The 18,283-nt window shown below is 46.3% G+C and overlaps 1 protein-coding gene across 3 annotated transcripts in view; it reads left to right on the forward strand.

Moving 5' to 3' along the window:
• Positions 1 to 730: 730 nt before the first annotated feature.
• Positions 731 to 18,283, forward strand: part of FGFR2 (fibroblast growth factor receptor 2) — an 87,226-nt gene continuing 69,673 nt past the window's right edge. Inside the window, exons 1-2 of one of the 3 annotated variants that reach the window (XM_075504423.1) lie at positions 731 to 1,162; positions 5,539 to 5,795. In XM_075504423.1, coding sequence (XP_075360538.1) covers positions 5,621 to 5,795 — 175 coding nt within the window. In that variant the 5' untranslated portion in view covers positions 731 to 1,162; positions 5,539 to 5,620. Of the gene's footprint in view, positions 1,163 to 5,538; positions 5,796 to 18,283 lie in introns of those variants that run through there. The other 2 variants (XM_075504424.1, XM_075504425.1) reach the window with 2 other exon arrangements.

Here is an 18,283-nt window from a genome sequence, read left to right on the forward strand (position 1 = left end):
TTCTGGAGAGGTTTTCGGGGAAACTTGTTGAGCTGGTACCATTTTTGTGTGAGGGTTTAGCTGCCGCCCTGCATCACCCCGCAGCGTGCAGGGACCCGCCCGGGCGCAGGCAGGCTCCAAGCCGGGCTGGCGCTGCCACAGGCCGGGCCCCAGCCGCACCGCCCTGGGGGGACACGCCGCGCTCCCCTCCGTTCCTTGCCAACGCCTCGGAAAACTTTCGGCGGAGCAACCCAGGCCGAGCTGTGCGGGATTCCTCCCCCGCCAGCCGCTGACCGCTGCGGGAAGCCCTGCCCTGCCCCGCTGCCCTGGGGACGCAGCGGCGGGAGCCCGGGGACTCCTGCTCCCCTTTCGCCCCCTCTGTAACGCTGCTTCTTAGCGGCCACCTCCCCGCGTGGGTTCTGCTGAACCACGTCCCCGCCGGGGAAGCAGCCCCGAGCCCCGGCTGGGGCGGCGGCTGAGCGCAGCCCTTCCGCGGGAGCGGGGCCGGCGGCTCCCCGCACCGCACCGCGCCGGGCCGGGCCGGGCCGGGCCGGGCGGGCGGCGGGGGAAGGAGCTCCGCGCCGCGGCCGCCGCCATTGGCGGAGCCGAGCAGCGCCGTCCAGGAAACGGCTCGGGTTGCAGCGGGGGGAGTGACCAGGGGAGGGAGGAAGGGAGCCGGGGGAGTGCGCCGAGAGAGGGAGAGGGAGAGGGGGGGAGGAAAAAAAAAAAAACCAACAAACCCACCCACCCACCCACCCGAGGGGGGCTGTCGGCTTGACAAAGCTGCGGCGGCTCGGGGAGGGCGGCTGGATGGAGCGGAGCGGGGCCCGCGGCGCTCTGCTCGGCGATGCCCGCGCGGGGGAGGAGGCTGCTGGCGCCGGGCACGGCGGGCTCGCCCCTCTGAGGCGGTAGCCGCTGCAGCCGAGCGAGGGGACGGGACGGGACGGGACGCCGGGCCGGCTCCTGCCTCGCCTCCCTCCTGCTTCCCCCAGCCGCGTCCCGCGGGGGATGCGCCCCGCTGCGCCGCTGCGGGCTTGCCAGCCGGCCCCGCCGGGGCTGCCTGCGGAGTGACCGCGGCCGCGGAGGAGTTTCTCCCCGTCCCGGGGAGCCGCTGCTCGGCACCGCGCCTCAGCCCGCCTGTTGCGGGGGAGCGGAGCCTTCCCGCGGAGCCTTCTCGCTGCAGGTAATGGCACCGGGCTGGGCTGGCCGGCGGAGCGGGGCGGAGGGAAGGTGCAGCCCCTAAAAAGCGAGGCGGTTGCAAGGTGGCGGAGGGCCGGGAGTCCCGGCGCTTCCCCGGCGCCGTGCGCCCGCCCGCTGCGGAGCTCCGGCTGCCGGCGCGGGGCCTCGCACCTGGCGCACGGCGGCGGCGGGGCGGGCTGTGCCGGTGCGGGGCTCGGGCGGCCCCCGGGGCGGGATGCGGCGGGGCGGCGCGGGGCTCCGCTGCTCGCCGGCGGGGCCGCGGGTCGGTCTTTCTGTCACCCGGTCGTCTCTGCGGTGCCGGAGGCGGGAAGCCCGAGCAACGCCGCTGCCCGCTGGGTCCGTGCCGGTTCCCCCGCTCCCGGCCGCTGGGTGCACGGGATATCTTTGGGGACGGCTTCCAGCGGTGACAGCAGGACGGGCAGCGGGGGAGGAGGAGGGGAGGCTCGGCCTCGGGGGAGCAGCCCCCCGGTCCGGCGGCCGGCACCGCCTCGACGGGCCGCCCGGAGCCCGGCAAGCGAGAAGCGGGAGGTCCTCCCCCGCCGTGCCCACCGCGGGGCTCGGGGAGCGGGGCCGGCCGTACGGAACTGCCCCCGCCTGAGATAAGGGGGAAAAGAAATCCGCGATGAAATATATATTTAAATGCAAAACGGCCCGTTCAAACAGGGACCCATTATGCGTTTGGTGTGAAACGCTATCAACATTTAAAACTTCATTGTCTCCTTTGTACCAAATCCCTGTAAATCTTCCACTAGCCTTTACTCATTTTCATCTGAAAAGCCTGTTTGGGCTGAATAGACAGCAATCAGCAGCCTCTGGACTTCTCTCTCTCTCTGGAATGTCAATTAAAATGCAGATTTCACCCCCCCCCCCCGATCTCTTAGTGGCAAAAGACTTGAGAAAAACAGGATAGTCCTGGAAAGCAAATGAAAGAAGTTCAAACAATGAAAAAGTACTGAAGCTGCCAGCCGGTTCCCATTAGTCCTCCAGAATTAATGTTTAATAGCTGTGATGCTCAGATTTGCTTGGAGATTGAACTATGATGAAGAGTCTTGTTAGATATATATGTGTGTATATATATATTTACAGACGCATTTATATTTGTGTGTGTGTATGTGTATATAAAGCTGCTCTAGCTTTAAAGCTTCATGTACCTGGATTTTTCTGATGAAGCTACTGGGCTTTTAGGGCGCTTGAGATTTCTTTGTGGGGGGAAGATCCATATTTCATTCAGATTTTGCTATTCCCTGCCTAAGAGAGAAAGATGCTGAAGAGTTATACAATGAGCAATGTATTGATTTGGTTAACATACTCTACAAATTGTACTCTCCCTGGGGAGCGATAAACATCTTATAAACAACAATGGAAGTAGATTAAAAAGAACACTGAGCATTGAATTTAATTAATGCCACTGCTGAACAAGTACTACTTGTTTGTGTGTGTGAGTGTGCTTAAACTGAAGTACAGCTTGGAGGAATTTGGTTGGGCTCCCAAACCAGTCTGCTTTCCCATGCTTGTCAGTTTGGCAAAGAAATTTGGGCAGGTATGTGACGAGGTGAAAATTGACTTGATGAGCGAGTGGCAAGGAGAGCCATCAATCATTGGAGGCTGACAACTCCTCCCCGAAGTGTAGGCTGAGAAGAGAGACAGAGTTCCCTTTCAAGGGGAAAAATAAACACTACGTGTGGCTTTCACTGAGTCTGAGACTCCAGGAGGGATTATGGTATTGTAGTCAGGAAGCCAGAATTGTGGAGGCCAAAAAGCATGCTGGGGCTGTGTTCCAAACATTGAGATAGAGGTACATAATTATCCAGCGCAGGAGGTCTTTCCAGCGACTCGTCCCCCGGCAACTGTGGCGATTAAACTATGAAAAGAATTTGGTTTCGTTTCATCTTCGCTGGACTCCGCTTCTTTTGGGAAAGGGCAGTCCTCGAACCCTGGTCGCTGTCGCGGTGGTAAAAAGTGGTTTGGCTCCATGGATGGGTCCAGAGCTCTGATTTTTGCTTTGCTACGCCTTTGCAAGCCACCGTTTTGAGTTTTCTGCTGCCCTGTGGATGAAGAGTCCCTTCTTTCTGCTGGCAGATGCTCAGGTGCAGAAGCTGGCAGAAATCTTCAGGTGAGAAGATGCGTGGTCAAGTAGCCTTGTGCTGCACTTCAGGACTTAGGGTGAGGGTAGGAACCGCAGACGTCCTTTCAGCGGCGTTTAATGTAGCCTCAAAATCTTAAACAGCTGAAATGTAAGTGGAATTAATGCTGTTAAAAAAGAGTCTGGAATATAAGCTAGCATTCTGGTATGTTTTCTTTTTGCAAAATTATGATTAAATTTTGCATTTATATACATAGCCTTTAACCGGGCTTTACAGGATGATTTATGGAAATTAAATTAGCATTACATCCAGTCTGTGAATTAGCGTTTCTACCCGCTTTACAGCTGGATAAAGGGAGCTAGAGAGCTGTGGCTGTCGGACAGCGGGTCGGGCGGTTGACCTGGGTGGTGGAGTCCAGGAGGGCTTGCTCCAGTCCTTCCCCAAATGCAGACCCCTCCCGGAGGCAGAGCTCTCTTCAGTTCTACACCTGCTCTGCGCTTATTTAGAGAAGCGCTCGGCAAGCTCTTTGCAAATGTTTTTGCAGTGGTCTGGTGGTGTTTTCACTGGGGATTTAATAGTGGTTGCTAGCTTGTGGTCTGGGATGCTCACGCCATGCTTAAATCTCTAAAGGAGGGGCAGAGCTTTGAGCTGATAGCAGCTGAGGTGAAAAAAGCTTGCCCTGAAGTATCAGGGATTCACCTGAAATACCATATATTATTTATTTTTCCCCAAGTGCCTTCTTTGTGTCGTCTAAAATCTGTTTCTACTGACTCCAGAAGTATTGTATATAGTACCCAAGATAAAAGATGCCTCAACAGCATTTCTGTCCTTAGCACTGTGAACTTGGTTTGTACGTGCAGGTAGCAAAAGGCTAGTAAAATCTGAGTAAACTTTTTAATGGTTGGCTTTATAAAAGGAGAATATTTGTCTGTGTTTCGGTGTACTCTATGCTGAGGTACCACATCCAAATGACAGGGAGTTTTGAGAAGTTTGTCTTTATGGCTATATTTTCCCCTTTTTTTGGGTTTTTGTTTGTTTGTTTTTCAAGGGTGAAGGCAGGAGGGAAAAAGAGTTTTCTATGTTATTTTTTTTCCCTTCAAGACGAGTGCTCTGTAAGCTTCAGTTGGGTTTCATCACATCTAAGATGAATCATTGGCCAGATTAGAACAATTGCTGCAGTTACTTGTTTTACCTATTTACTGAGGTTTACCATCTTTTATTTTTGAAGCGGAAAATTGGGTCTAATTTTCTGGTTGAGCTGTTAAATCAGCCTGTGAGGATGCTCTTCTGACCCTCACATGGCATCTTAGTGTGGTGGCAACAGGGTCCCCCGAAGGGAGTGCCAGTTACTTGGGTACCGCATCTCTCCTCTCTTCCATCAGCCCATGCCCAGATTATCAATTAAATCCATCCGTTTAAATTAGTTTTACTGTGAATAAAATAGACTTTTTTTTCCCCCCGTCTGAAAAATATATATATCAATAAGCATTGTTGAGAGAGAGAGAAATGTGTGTGCACGCAGTTTAGCGTATATGAATGGAAAATGATGCTGGGGAGGTCTCCTGTGAAACTGCAATCTGTACCACGCTTTATACAGATTTTAATTGCCTGCAATGCAATGTAGCTAACCAGTGTCCCTGCAAAGACTGGAGCCTTTCACCTGTACAGGACTCTCCGGCTTTAAAAGGACACTGAACTGAGTCAGAAGAAGGTACATCCATAGGGGAGCTGGAAGTCCTGAGGTGAAATAAAGTTTTACTACAGATTATCCAAGTCTAAAGAGTATTTTTTCAACTGTTTTTCTTGTGGAAAATTACTGAAGTCTTGCAAATTCAGCTGGCCGCGGAACTGCCTAGGTGAAGGAATGAAAAACAAGGCAAACTTACATAAACCTTCAAACAATAACAAGAATATAATTCGTGTAATTGTGGTAATTTTGTAGCATTACAGGTTATGTGCCTGCACATGTGTGTGCCTCTCGTTTTTTAAAAACTGTATATTTTTCTGTCAGTAAAATAGCTCTCTAAATATGTGCTGAGAAGTGATTTTGTGAAAACAAGGAGGACTTGGTTACGCCTCAGGTGATGACGGAAACTGCTAACAGAAAATGAAAAGTCACTCACTTTTCACATATTCTTGAAACTGGAAAACTATTTTTCCCATCCTCCTCCTCCCCTCCCTCTCACCTCAGCTCTGTTCGGGGCTTTCTGAAGTTTTTTGGTTTGTGTTTTAAGATGTTTTCCCTGACAGTGTTAAATCTCTCTCCTCCCCACAGCAGCAGCCGTCGTTCCAAGGGAGGAGGTACTACCCTGGCCGAAGGCACTGCTTTCTCTCCATGCTTCTCTAGAGGTGTTCAGATGGGATTAAAGTCCACATGGAGATATGGAAATGGACCAGGAATTTACTCTAAAAAGATGGTCAGCTGGGATTCGGGTTGCCTTATCTGCCTGGTGGTGGTCACCATGGCTGGACTTTGCCTGGCTCGACCTTCGTTTAATTTAGTTGTTGAAGACACCACGCTGGAACCTGAAGGTAAATCACTCTAGAATCCCTAATTCCGCAAAATAAGTTAATTTTAAATGCCTGAACGCCTGAAATAGAAGTCAACATCTTTATGTGCTTTGGTAAATCTAAGGCAAGTAACAGATTAGCCCTCAAAAGTTAGGTTTTTTGACTTTTCCTGCTCACACATGGGCTGTGTTCATGCAAGCATGCGTTTATGTAATCTTAGGCAAGCAAGTGGTGTCAGTGATTTCACTTGGGACTGTCATCACGTTGTATAATCAAAGTGTACGGCTGAAAGTTTTCAGGAACAGGTCTTTAAGGACCAGTCTGTTGCGCTACATACGTGTTACGTGTTGCCATCTCAAGGAACGAAATGGCTGTATAGCTGCATGTCTTTGTGATTGTCTGAGAAGTTCAGAGAAAAAGAAATCCCAATAGTTTTCAGTCACGTGGGCTGAATGTTTAATTTTGCCAGGCACTCTGCAAAAATGGTGTTGCAGCTTTATTGGTGTTTGTACTTAGAATAAATTTCCCTATCGCTGTTAATATCCAAGAACAATCGGTACGGTGTCTGGATTGCAAGATCTGGAAGTGTAAATGTTGCGATCCGAATGGCAAGGACTGCAGTTTATTACTGTGGAAGCAAAGGCTAATTGGGACCTTGACGTTGGAAGAAGTCTTTTGATAAAACCTCCTATTTTGAGCCTGCACCTGTTGGTATGTTCTTTTAGGTATATCCGTTCCTCAAGCTTTGCAAAGTGGTTTTCTTCTCTAAAGAGCTAGGGAAGGGCTGCTTTTTTATTGTTGTGAGCTGATTGGATTTAAGAATGATTTTACTGTGTTGTGTAGGATCTCTCCTGCTCTCTGAGCACCTTAGGGGGAAAGCAAGGCTTCCTTCATAAGGTTTTACCTGCCCTTTGGAGGAGTGATTACGTTTCTAATAACTCAGCTGTCAAACCAATATAATAGTCCATCGAGCATTTCTGATCTGGCAAGCTTGCTGGAGAGAATTTGGCCTTTACACATTCTACTACTCATGTCCACGGATACAGCTTTGTTTTTATTTAATACATTTTCATGCAAAACTTATTTGTTTCTATCTACTGCCTCTAAAAATAGACGTCACCAGCTAACACAATTTTAGAATGGGTTCCAAGTACATTTTTATTGATGGCAGGGGATGAACTATTTAGAGATGATGAGCCCTCCTCCCTAGCAAGCATTCCTGAAAAAAATTAACAAAGTATAGCAATATCGTCATCTGTCAGCCATAGAGATTGTTGATAGCAAAGATTTCTGGTTTGTTTTGTGTTTGGGTTTTTTTTTTTTTTTCTTTTGAAGGTAGCTGGAGAATTAAAAGAAAGCCCAACTCTCATCACCACTTACTGTATGATTTGTTAGTTGCACATCTGGTGCCTTTTTGGCTTTCCAGAAGAATGACAAAATAATGAATAATTCTGGTTTCAGATTAGCTGTTTGTAGTGAGGTCCCCTAGTTTTAGGGTTAAATCAGAAAGAGTGTGATTGCGTGATTGGGGGAGTATTTTACAGGGAGAAGAGTACTATTTTTTTGAATGATGCCTGATAATTTTTCAGCTTTTCAAGGAAAGAATAGCTTTTATTATTTTAAAAAACACAGTTTAAAAATGTTTCTTCCACAGTGAATATCCAGGGGGTGGAATCTGGGTTTTATCAAAGAGTAAATTGTTGAAAAGGATTTAAAACTTCTTCCCTGGGCAGGAATGTTACTGACATGAAACGATTTTAGACGTGAGAACCCGAATCATTACCAGAAACAAGGAAAAAAAAAACCAACCCTGCTTTAAGTTAATTGTATAATAAGAGCTTTTATGCTGCAGAATACGGGGAATTGTGTGGGATTTATATCTGAGATTTGGGGAATAAAACCTCCTTTATGTACTTTGTTAAACCCCTTTAAAAAAAAATACCAAGTTTTTACACATTCACCTTCTCTGGGTTCCATCACTGCCACCCACAAGCTCTCCAAGCCCAAAACAAAACAGAAAACCCTTCAAAAAAAATCTCTTCAAAGACAAAGCGGACTTCTTTATTAATTTAGTAAGTGCCAAACGTTTTGGCCACGGCTAATTTGGGGGGTCAGGTGCTCTAATAATGTAAATTTTCGTAGGGCTGCTGACTGTGCAGTCATTAGAGCGATGACATTTCATACCAGCTGAGAAGGTCGACAGGGCCATGACCTTTGGTGACACGTGTTGGTCTGTTCCTTAGGCTTCCTTCATGGACATGCCCTAAATTTTGTCTTTTTTTGATGTGAGGTGCTTGTATTGTTACTATTTATTGTCTTAGTGACTCAGAATATTCTAAGAGCTGTATGCAACGTTAACAGGAATTGAGATTGTGGCTTTTCGTTCCTTTGATTGTGATAGAGAACGTGCTCTTGTCTCTTAGCTAAACATCACTTTAGGGATGTTTGCAACCGTTTTCTGCAGAGTATCTGGTTAAGGATGTACTTTAGTACAAGCAGTATTTGTCTAGTAGGGTAATCAGCTGCGTGGATGTGTGCAGGGTACGCGCAAGACGTTGCGATGCATCAAGGTGCTTTGCTCTTGGTTATCCGCGGTTCTGATCTCTTTGGTAGCACGCTTCTCTGGGGTGCTTTTATAAAACGCTGGGCTCGTTGAGCTCTGAATCTCATCTGTGACCATTGGATATTACTCTGGTACGTATGAAGGTATTTACACTGAAGACGGTATCTTGAGCCATTGTAAATTCTGATGTCGATACTGATACAGTGGGATCCTGAGTATGGTTGTTATTGGTTGTGGTGCTTTCTTAAGCAGTGAAGGTAAAATCTGAGGCTGTTAAGCAGTGTGAGCAGAAACAGGACCCGCAGGAGTTGGTTTGGGGACTGTCAACTATCAAATTATATCTTGCATCAGGTGTTTACATGTATGTTTTTTTTTTTTTTAATCCTAGGGAGTATAAAGACTTTCTGCTTTTAAATATTTAGAAATAAGCCTACCCCAGTAGGTACAAAGGAGCCGTTCTCTTTCTGTGTACCCAGGCTATGAAGGTCTTTGATGATAGCCAACATTTCAAAAGGGCTCTGACCGCACACATAGGTTGAAGGGTTACTTTGTGAACTGAATAATTAGTTTAGACATATATTTGATAAATAGCAAGCTCTCCCTTGACCTTCCCTTGCCCAAGCTGTGTGTTATCATTCTGCTGGGTAGCTAATTTAGCCTCTTCCCCACGTGCAATGCCTTGACGCTGTCCTTGGAGCACCATCTCAGAGCCCTTGCCTGGTGCAGTAACGACGCGTTTCGGTTCTTTTAATGTAGGTCAAATTTCAAAGGACTAATTTAAGCTTTCCACAAGGGGCAGCCTAATTCTGTGTCCTGTGAAAAACACAGTTGTTCAAAATGGCCTTAAATGTGCGTTTGGGAGGTTCCTAGGAGCAGCAGTGAAGGAGAGAGACCTTCGTTAATGGGTGATGTGTGCTTATGGTGGGCTCTGAAGTGAATAACGAGTGGTCATTTGGGTTTTAACTCAGTCACAGCTGTTTGCTGGCACTAAATAACATATAAATACAAACACATTCAGTGCAGTACCAAGAGTAACCCAAAGTACCCAAGTACCCAGAGTACCTAAGGTACCTTCCTTTTGTAAAAATGTTGCATAATATGAGCAATATACCTTCATTTTTGTAAAAATGTTGGCAGTGCTTAAAGGTTAATGTCACCTGTGGTCAGAAGGTTAACGTCACCTGTGGTCACAGTGGTTAGCACAATCCGTTTGGAGATCCTTCGTTAGCTGCCGTGACCTGCCCTGGTCAGGACGTGGGGTCTTGTGGGGTGTTTCTCCAGCTCCGGGGCTGCAGCACGTGGAGGAGGGATGCTGCAGTGGTGGGGTGTCCCATCCCACGTGTCCCCTGTCCCACGTGCTCCCCGTCCTGGGGTGCTCCCGTGGGTCCTCTCCATGCCGGTGCCACCTTGCTGCGAGGTTGCAGGGCTGGTGGGACCCCACACAGTGGTCATCTTCTCAGGACAGAGGTGGTGGAGAAGCAGCAGGGTGCTGCTTCCAATTTGGTAGGAAAAATAAAGCAAAAAGTTCACCCAGGGTTCCCTTGTTACCTTTTTTTTTTTTTTTTTACAAGAGCAGTGGCTCTGATATCTGCAAGTTACGATTAACAATTCAAACTGATTAGTTAAATTGGAGAGTTGGTGTGGTGTGTGGTTTTTTGGGTTTTTTTTTTTTTTTTTTAAGGAAGGCAATTATCAGAGCCCATTATGGAGGAATGTGACATCCCCACAGCTTTGGGTGATGGCTGGATGCCCTTTCAGAGATCCGGTTCAGTAAGTTATTTGGCCCAGTACAGGAATTGCTAGCTGAGATTCTGGGGAATTGGACAAGCAGCCAGATTAAATCAGTCTTAATGTGTCCATTCTGCGTTTAAAATCCGCAGTCCTTTAGCAGAGGCATGGTCTTGAGCTGCAGACTAATTGGGCATGGGTAGGGTTGTTATTTACAGTCGGTGTTGGTGAGACACTGGGAGTTGGTAATGTGTCAGCGTGGCAACTATTTTGCAAAGTACCACAAATAATTACACATTCCAGGCTTATCTGCCATATTTTACAATTGCAGCTTTTTGAAGGGAAAAAAAAAAAAAAACCAAAACACCCAAGTTGTTAACTTTTAGGAATTTGATTCCTTTAGTGATTTTTATTTTTGGAGCCAGAAGATTTTCAAAGATGCCGAGTTGTGGGAGTTTTTTATTTTTTGAAAACCACTTGTATAGATAAAACCCCAAACCAGCCACCAACTCCGATGGATGCATAGTTTTCTAATCTTAAAATAGTTCTTCCTTGGCAGAGAACTTGCAACAAATTTCAGGCTATAGTAACTTGTTTGACAGGCAAGCTACAAACCTTTGAAAGCGGAATTTACAATGAAAATGCTGACAACTCCACTTATGCAACGTTGTGTATGCATGAGACGATGGACTATTGTGGTGTTTTAATAATAACCGTAGCATAGCTCTTAATGAGCATATTTCAATATCCAGCTTCAGTGGAAATGATCACTTGCCTTTATACAAATACATTCAAAGATTTTTCTTAGAATGAATATTTAGTTTAGGAACAGATGGGAGTGCGAGAAAAATACTCAACTGTCCCTCTTTCTATCATTAATAGAGAAAAATTCCTTACTAGAAGGGTCAGATTTTTAAGCGTTAAACATTTGTGACTCCTCAAGGTTGAAGCTTTAGAGTGAAAGCGGAGACTTTCTTCGAAGCACCACTCCTTAGCAATATAAATCCCTGTTTTTAATAGAACCATCACCTGCTTAGGCAAGTTACGTCTTGTCTATTTGTAATAGTGCACCTGGTTTGACTAGAAGAGAAAATTTATTTCAGTGCAGTTAAACAAGTGCAAAATTCATGCTGAAAAGACACCAAGGAACCCAAAACATGTCCGAAATGATGAAGAGTCTGGAGTTTTGCCCCAGTGTGACTGAGGGTTTGGTCCCCTGGTCGCAGGCTGGACACGCCGTGCTCCTCCATCGCGGCTCGGCAGGTGGGAGCATCTTCTGCAGCGTCGGTCCGGACGCACCGGTTTGTGTTTGTGGCGGCTGTGGGAAACTGGACGATACATGATTTGGCATGGAGCCTGCCAGGGTAAAATTATCCTTACAGCAATTTGGGAACCGACTTGAAATTCAGACCTTTGAATTTAGGTTCAGCACATCGTGGCGGATGTCTGTGGCATTGTTTTTTGGGGGATTTGGCACGGCGTGCTCCCAAAATCAGAGATGCCGGCTTGTAGTACCAGGGACTAAACTGGCTTTTAAACTGATTGAAAGAGAAGTTGAAGCAACTTTGAATACAGGCAGGTCTTAAATAAAGACCAGATTTGCAGGAGTGCAGCAGCCAACAGCTCCTGTTATAATTACGAAATGTGCGCTGGGAGCACCGAGCTGTTCTGGAAGTTTGGCCCTTTGGGTTTCAAGTGGAGTCGAGAGCATCAGCGAAACCGCGTGGGCATTTACTGCTTGGGGACTGCGCCTCTCGGCGAGGACAGTTGCAAAATGAGATATTCTATAACAGGGGTAAATATTTATGTGGATTTTTTTTAAACTTTTAAAACCAGTTTATAATTTGTACACCAATTATGTGCGTCTCCAGGTTATCCTTTCCTATCTCTTAATTATCACTGCTGGGTTTTTTTTGTGGTTATGGGTGTTTTGGGTGGGTTTTTTTTTTTTTTGTGTTTTGTTTTGGTTTTTTTTTTGAGAAAGAACCCCTTTTTTTTAGGGGTTTGGTTTTTCTGGACCTCCTTCTGAGTATTGGAGTAGTCAGCACCTGGTATAGAGATGTGTCTCATGGGCTTCACTTTCTGCTGGTTCAGGTCCTTTTGCTGCTTGTCACCACACAAATGACATTATCCGCGTCGAAGAGAGGGACAGAAAGGCAAACTAAGTGCTAGCTGAATTCTACCGTGCTGCTTCCTTCACTTGCCATTCCTATTATTATTTTAATTTTATTTTTAAAATGACTGTAAGTGAAGGTATTTGGTGAACCTCAGCAAAGCTGAGGAGTTGGGAGATCTGACCTACTTTCGTTCCCCTCCTCACATGCCGTTGCAAGTTGTGTGTAATTATTGCTTTTCCTTCCCCGCAAAAGAACCGGCTCATCAGTTCGGGACGTTAACCGATGTCGAGCAGCCTCGCAAAGCGCCTTACGGTAGCAAAGCCTCAAGAACCCAGAGGAGGGGGAAATTCCTTTGTACCAAGGAAACGGCTTGCATTTGTGAGGGTTTACTGGGAAGGGCGGTGTGCAGGGGGACTGGAGGGGAGAAAAGGAGGATGAGAAGCTGGTTGGGGAGGAGAAAATCATATTTTGGCAGTATTTTATTTTTATTTTCTCCTAGCTTTTCACGAGTTTCTATTTTGACAGAAGTTTTGTGACATGGTGGTTATCACCTCAGGCTTTCTCCCAGGGGGCTTGTGGCTGTTTCTGAGTGGGGTTTGGGGTTGGGTGCCGTGGCTGGCCGTGCCTTGGGTGCCGTGGCTGGCCGTGCCTTGGGTGCCGTGGCTGGCTGTGCCTTAGCAGTCTGCGCTGGCCAGCACAAGTCTGTAGGAGGTTAAATTGTGGCTGGATGGGACAGAACTTGATCAGAGCACCGTGCTGCAACTTAGTTTTTAAACGTAATGAAAAGTTGCGGTGTGGAAAAACTGCATCGGGTTCACGATACTCCTTCTTTAGGGTGGCCTGTATGGGTGTGCAGGGGTACAGGTGAGCTGCGGGCAGGACCGGCTGCTGGGCAGCAAGGGAGAGCGCGCTTTCCTGAGACTTGCTTTGCAAGTTTGTACGGCGTCCTGCTCAGCGTCTCCGTGTTGCAATGTTTAATTTGTTTCAAGGAAAGTATTAACGATTTACAATTCTGAATGCCACCCAACAGTTCTTAAAAATCATTTCAAAAGCCCAGTTTAAATTTTGAGCCGTTCTTGAGCTTGGGTCTATTAAGCATAGTTTAATCGTGAAAACCAATCCTGTTTAGATGTTAGTGTTGAAGTACCCAGATTTATCTGATATTGTTCACTCACCAGGGTAGCGCAGGTATTTCAGACGTGCAGGATTAACACGGAGGCTCTGTAATAAATCTGCAGCGCACCAGGACGCAGTAATAGCCCTTCCCCTAACAATTCAGAAGCATTTGAACCATCTTCCATTAGTATGGCAAGGTGCCCAGGAGCCGCTGCTACAGTAAGGAGTGACGGAGGTGTCTGCAAGTTAAAAATAACCCTTGTCATGTAAATGGTTGTGGGCCACCTGGAAGTGCAGATAGCCAGCCTAGCTTTTAACTTCAGAGCTTGTTCTGCTGCTCCGTCCTTGTCCCCAGGTACCACTGGTGACTGTTCTCCGTGTGGAGCTGGAATTAAATTAGCTCTGATGTCTTTTGACTAAATGTTGGTCTCGGTTAAAAGGGAGACTGGTGTGCCTTGAAGCTTTGAAGTATTTGGAGAATATCCTATGGTTTATACGCATTGTGGGTAGGACTTTCAAAAGTGCTGAGGGGATGTTTTGGGGATATTGTTTCCAGTGACTTTTTTCAAATCCCACTTTAGGAAGTGGGGGAAGATGAATTTCAGGGGAACAGGCAAGATGAGACTTCCAGACGAGCTGCTAAAATTAAGAGGATTTGTATAGTCAAGTAAAAATGGGACTGTGTACAAAAGAAACAACTGCTGACTTGCTTATAGGGAATCTGAACGCATCCAGAACTAACACTCGAACATGAAATTGTGCAATTTTTAACCTCACAGTTGTAATTTTATTTCTTTTGCATGTTGAGTAGTAATAGTCCCGAGCATGGCCTTCGGCAAACCTGGAAGAAAAAGGTTGTGTTTTTATGTTTGGATTTATGCTATGTTCTGTTATGTTTTTATGTTGCTCTTGAAATGCAAATAAAGAACCTGAAAAAAGTTCCTACAGGTTGGAATAGATGGGAGAAAATATTAAAACCAAGAAAACCCCTTTGTGACTAAATATACGTGCCGATACCTTTTCCCAAGGCTGTGTATCTTATATGGAGCCCTTCCCAAGCGACTTTAATGCTAAGTTGGACGATGGGAGTTGGTTAAATTGCTCTGCCACTTGGTTATGTGCAGAATACAGTCAGGAAGATTTGATGTTCTGCTGTTGCTGAAAGTAGAAACAATGAGAAAATGATCCTAGTCTTGGATTCTGCTTTTTAGAGAGAGAAGGTTAATTTTTTTTTTCAGCTTTTCATTTGAGGTTCTGGCAAAAGGTGATACATTTCCCCTTTGTATTGTATTGTATAATAGCTTACATGAGAAGACCCTTCTGTAATGAGCTAGAAGAATAGTTAATTATTTTTGAGATTGCGTTACATGTGTGTTAGGTTTATATTGTATTCCCCAGTACACTTAGCACAGAGACTATCACTCTTAATACTTTAGGCAGCTGATGGAGCTTATAGCTTGAACAGAAATGGTCAAGATTTGGTGCCTGGAACCAAAGATTCAAATCCTGAAGATGGCCTGTAGTTTCTCATCATTCTGATGAAATTATAAAAGGCAGCACAATAATTTTAGGGGTTTTGGTGTGGCTGCTAAAGTTGGGGGTGTGTTCTCCCTCCGTGGTTACCAAGCCTTTGTGCAGAAGACATACTGATGCTTTGCTGTTGCTTGCTCTGTCCCATATCTGGAGATAAATCCTACGGTGACTGTTGTATAAAGAAGTCTTCATCCTGTAAGGAGCAGACCGTGAAGAATGGGGACAAACAGGAAGAAATCGCAGGGCAGTTCCCAGCAGCAGGAGGTGGCCTCACTGGTCTCTCTGGTGTTTACTTTGAACTTGGCATGCTCAGTCTTCCCTGGCTTGGCTTCCAAAAGCATAAAGCACACAGCCAAGCCCATGAGCATGTGATACTTGGCATTTTTGATGCACGTTGCATGGTTATGCAGCCATAACTCAATTATCACAACTATAAAGACAGGTAGGAGCAAGCAGGCTACAAGCTGTAGGAATTTTTAATCTCTTCATGAAGCCTAGACAAGTACAATTTTTTTTTCTTTTGAGAAGGAGTCTTCTTCCTTTAACCACAGGGTGAGACACTTCAACCCAAATGCTTTGCAGCCATCAAAACCGTGCTGAAACAGTTCATGCACCTCATCCCATGTCCGCCAACACACCAACGTAGCGGGGGACCTCATGAGGTTTGCCCCCACTGCTCTGTTCTGCTGGGTGTGATGGGGCCCTCGTGTCTGTAGCCAGGGCTAAATGCTGCTTGGGGGTAGCTGCCTCGAGGAACTGCAGTTCCATCATTGCTCATCTGCCAAAGACCATTACACAAGGCAGATGGAATCATGTGGGGACAACTTTTAGGTGCACATGCAGAACTTTTCTCTTGGCCAGGGGGTCCTGCAAGTGGTGAAACTCTTTGCTGTTCACTAGATATATTTATTTTTCTAAGTCTTCAAAGCTTAGGAAAACAAGTTAGTGCAGCGTAATATTTTCCCTTACCCGTGATGACATTGGCAAGTATTTCAGTTGGAGGAGATTCACTTTTTTTTATGATCTTAGTATAAGTAACACTCAATAGGAGTTGACATGATGCTGGAGGTCCGCGCGCTAGCAGGTCAGCGTGGCTGGAAGCTCTACGCTTGCTAGAGTACCAGGCGTGCGTTATGTGGCAACACTTACTTTGTTTTGCAGATGTTCACTTCCAGGGCAAAAGGATTCCTCCTGTTCCTCAGATACTTTTTTTTGTTCTGGTTTCATCTCTTGTACCCATCAGGTGACTAGGTCCTTATAGAATAAGGATAATAGGGTTAAAGATGATGCCAGGAAAAAATATCTCAGTTTATTTTGGAGAGTCTGGCGCTTAATGTTCTGTGGAAGTCGCTGTGCTTTCAAATAGAGCAGCCCGGGAGCTTGTTCTAAAGGAACAAGTGAAGACTTAGAATCTGCCACATTTTTTGTGTTTATAACTATCACGTATATCTCCTGCTCTTTGGTGCTGTTTGATGAAGTTTTTCTACAAGACCTAGATCTTTTTAATCGGATTTGAACAATTAATGTTTTTATGCATTGGCGGGGGCGGGAATGATTCCTGCTCTTCGGAGCGTTGTTCACAGTGACAAAGGAATTTTTTAAATTTTTTTTGTGTTTTAAAATTATGGAAGGAACTTTAGTAACTTGGAAAGGAAAGCATTTTATCAGAACAGAGACTTCCTGATTATGCCTGGCGGAGGCAGGGCTGGGCATAGCTGGCAGCTAGCTGACGGAAACGCAGTACAAATAAGACAGCAGGAATCCAGTGACTTTGGAGAAGCAGATGGATGAATTGCAAACGCTATTTTGTCCCCCTTTGTATAAGGAGAGATGCTTAGCCTTTGTGGCTTTGGTTTGCTGTTAGCTGACAGGAGATAGTCACCGTGGCCAGGAATGGCTCTTTGCATTTTTAAACCGGTGGCCGTTTCTTTTGTAGGCTGAGTTTATCATACGTCATCAGAAGAGGACATGGAGCTACTCTTAATATTAGCCTGCCAACTTAAATTGAGGGAGAAGCCCATCAGCTTGTACCTGGGAGGAGGGAGGGAAGGTTGCAGACCTGGCTGATGGTACCTGGGCTTCCCGATCCTGCAGCGGCTGCCTCCCGGAGAGAGCGTGAAGGCTTGGGTTTGACTCTCAAAGTCACGGGGCCCGTGGCTGTTCTGCTTCAGGCATAGCTCGGCATCCCCGTTCCATGTTGCTCATCCAGCGTGGTCTTGCTGGATCTTCCCCAATGACAGGAAAAACAGGAGAAGGGGCAGGAGAAGCAGGAGCAGTGGCAGTGGTTGGCAGCCTGGCGTTCCCTGCGGGGACATTCAGTCTTGCAATGAACCTCTTGGATTCTTGACAGGTCAGGTCCGTTGACCCTTCTGGGCACGCTATGGTGAGTGTTTAGTTATTTACTAAAGCCTTTTGAAGGGAAAGTGGCTTGATGGGGTCTGAGGCTTTTGTGTTACGGAGAGTCGTGTGAGAATCTTTGCTGGGGTTAGCTATTAGCTGATTGTTTAATTATTTGGCTCTGTAACTAAGTAACTAAGTGCCTTGAGCCTTAAGATAAGCAGGTCTTTGTTAACATTTTAATAAATGGAGGCAAATAATAATAACTTAAAACCTAAGGAAGTCTAAATCTCTCATTTCAGTGACCGAATCTTGAACAGAAGCATGATTTGGCATATAATTGTGTATCTCATAATAATCTGAAATAGCACATTCAGAATGTCCCCGGTCCTCTATTGTGGTCATGGTTTTTATACAAACATTATTTACTCCATTTGATGGCTGGATGGCATAAACCATGCTGCGAGACTGTAGGAGCAGGCAAAGAAAAAGTTCACGTCTGTTTATTTAACAGCAGCTTGGTTTTCCATGGCAGTATTGTTCAATAGCTCCACCTATAATGTTAAAATACATTGTGTGCACCACTATTGCAAACAAGGATGTAGCTGAGAGCAGACAATAGCAGAAGCAACGTTCCCTCCCTTGTCCCCCAGTATTTAAGCACACCACCAGAAATTTTACACATGCCTTTGCTGCTTGTTTGTTTTTTAAGGGGTGATAGACAGGTGTTATTCACATCAGTTAATGCACCTTTGCCGTAGGAGCTAATGCCACAATTATAGGATCCGCAGGAGAACTGGCTTAGGAAGGCATCCCGTGCCGCCTTCCCTCGGCCGTGCAGAGCTCGCCCAGCAAAGGTCTGATCTACAGGCTTATGGTGATGGCTGGAGTATATGGTTTCAAGGCAGAGCTTCAGAGAGGGCTGGAGGAGCATGAAGGTGACACCAGATCATCAAGCCTTGCTTGCTGGTGCAGGCTCTGCCGGGCTATCTCCTCCTTCTCCCATCTAGCTATTTTCACTAAGGGAAAATTCAGGAGGATGCTGCTGAAAACACCGGAGGATGGGTACAAGTGAGCAGCCTTATTTCTCCGGTACGCTCAAAAGACATGGAAGC

The sequence above is a fragment of the Mycteria americana genome, chromosome 6 (assembly GCF_035582795.1).
Source record: "Mycteria americana isolate JAX WOST 10 ecotype Jacksonville Zoo and Gardens chromosome 6, USCA_MyAme_1.0, whole genome shotgun sequence".
NCBI classification, from domain to species: Eukaryota; Metazoa; Chordata; class Aves; order Ciconiiformes; family Ciconiidae; genus Mycteria; species Mycteria americana.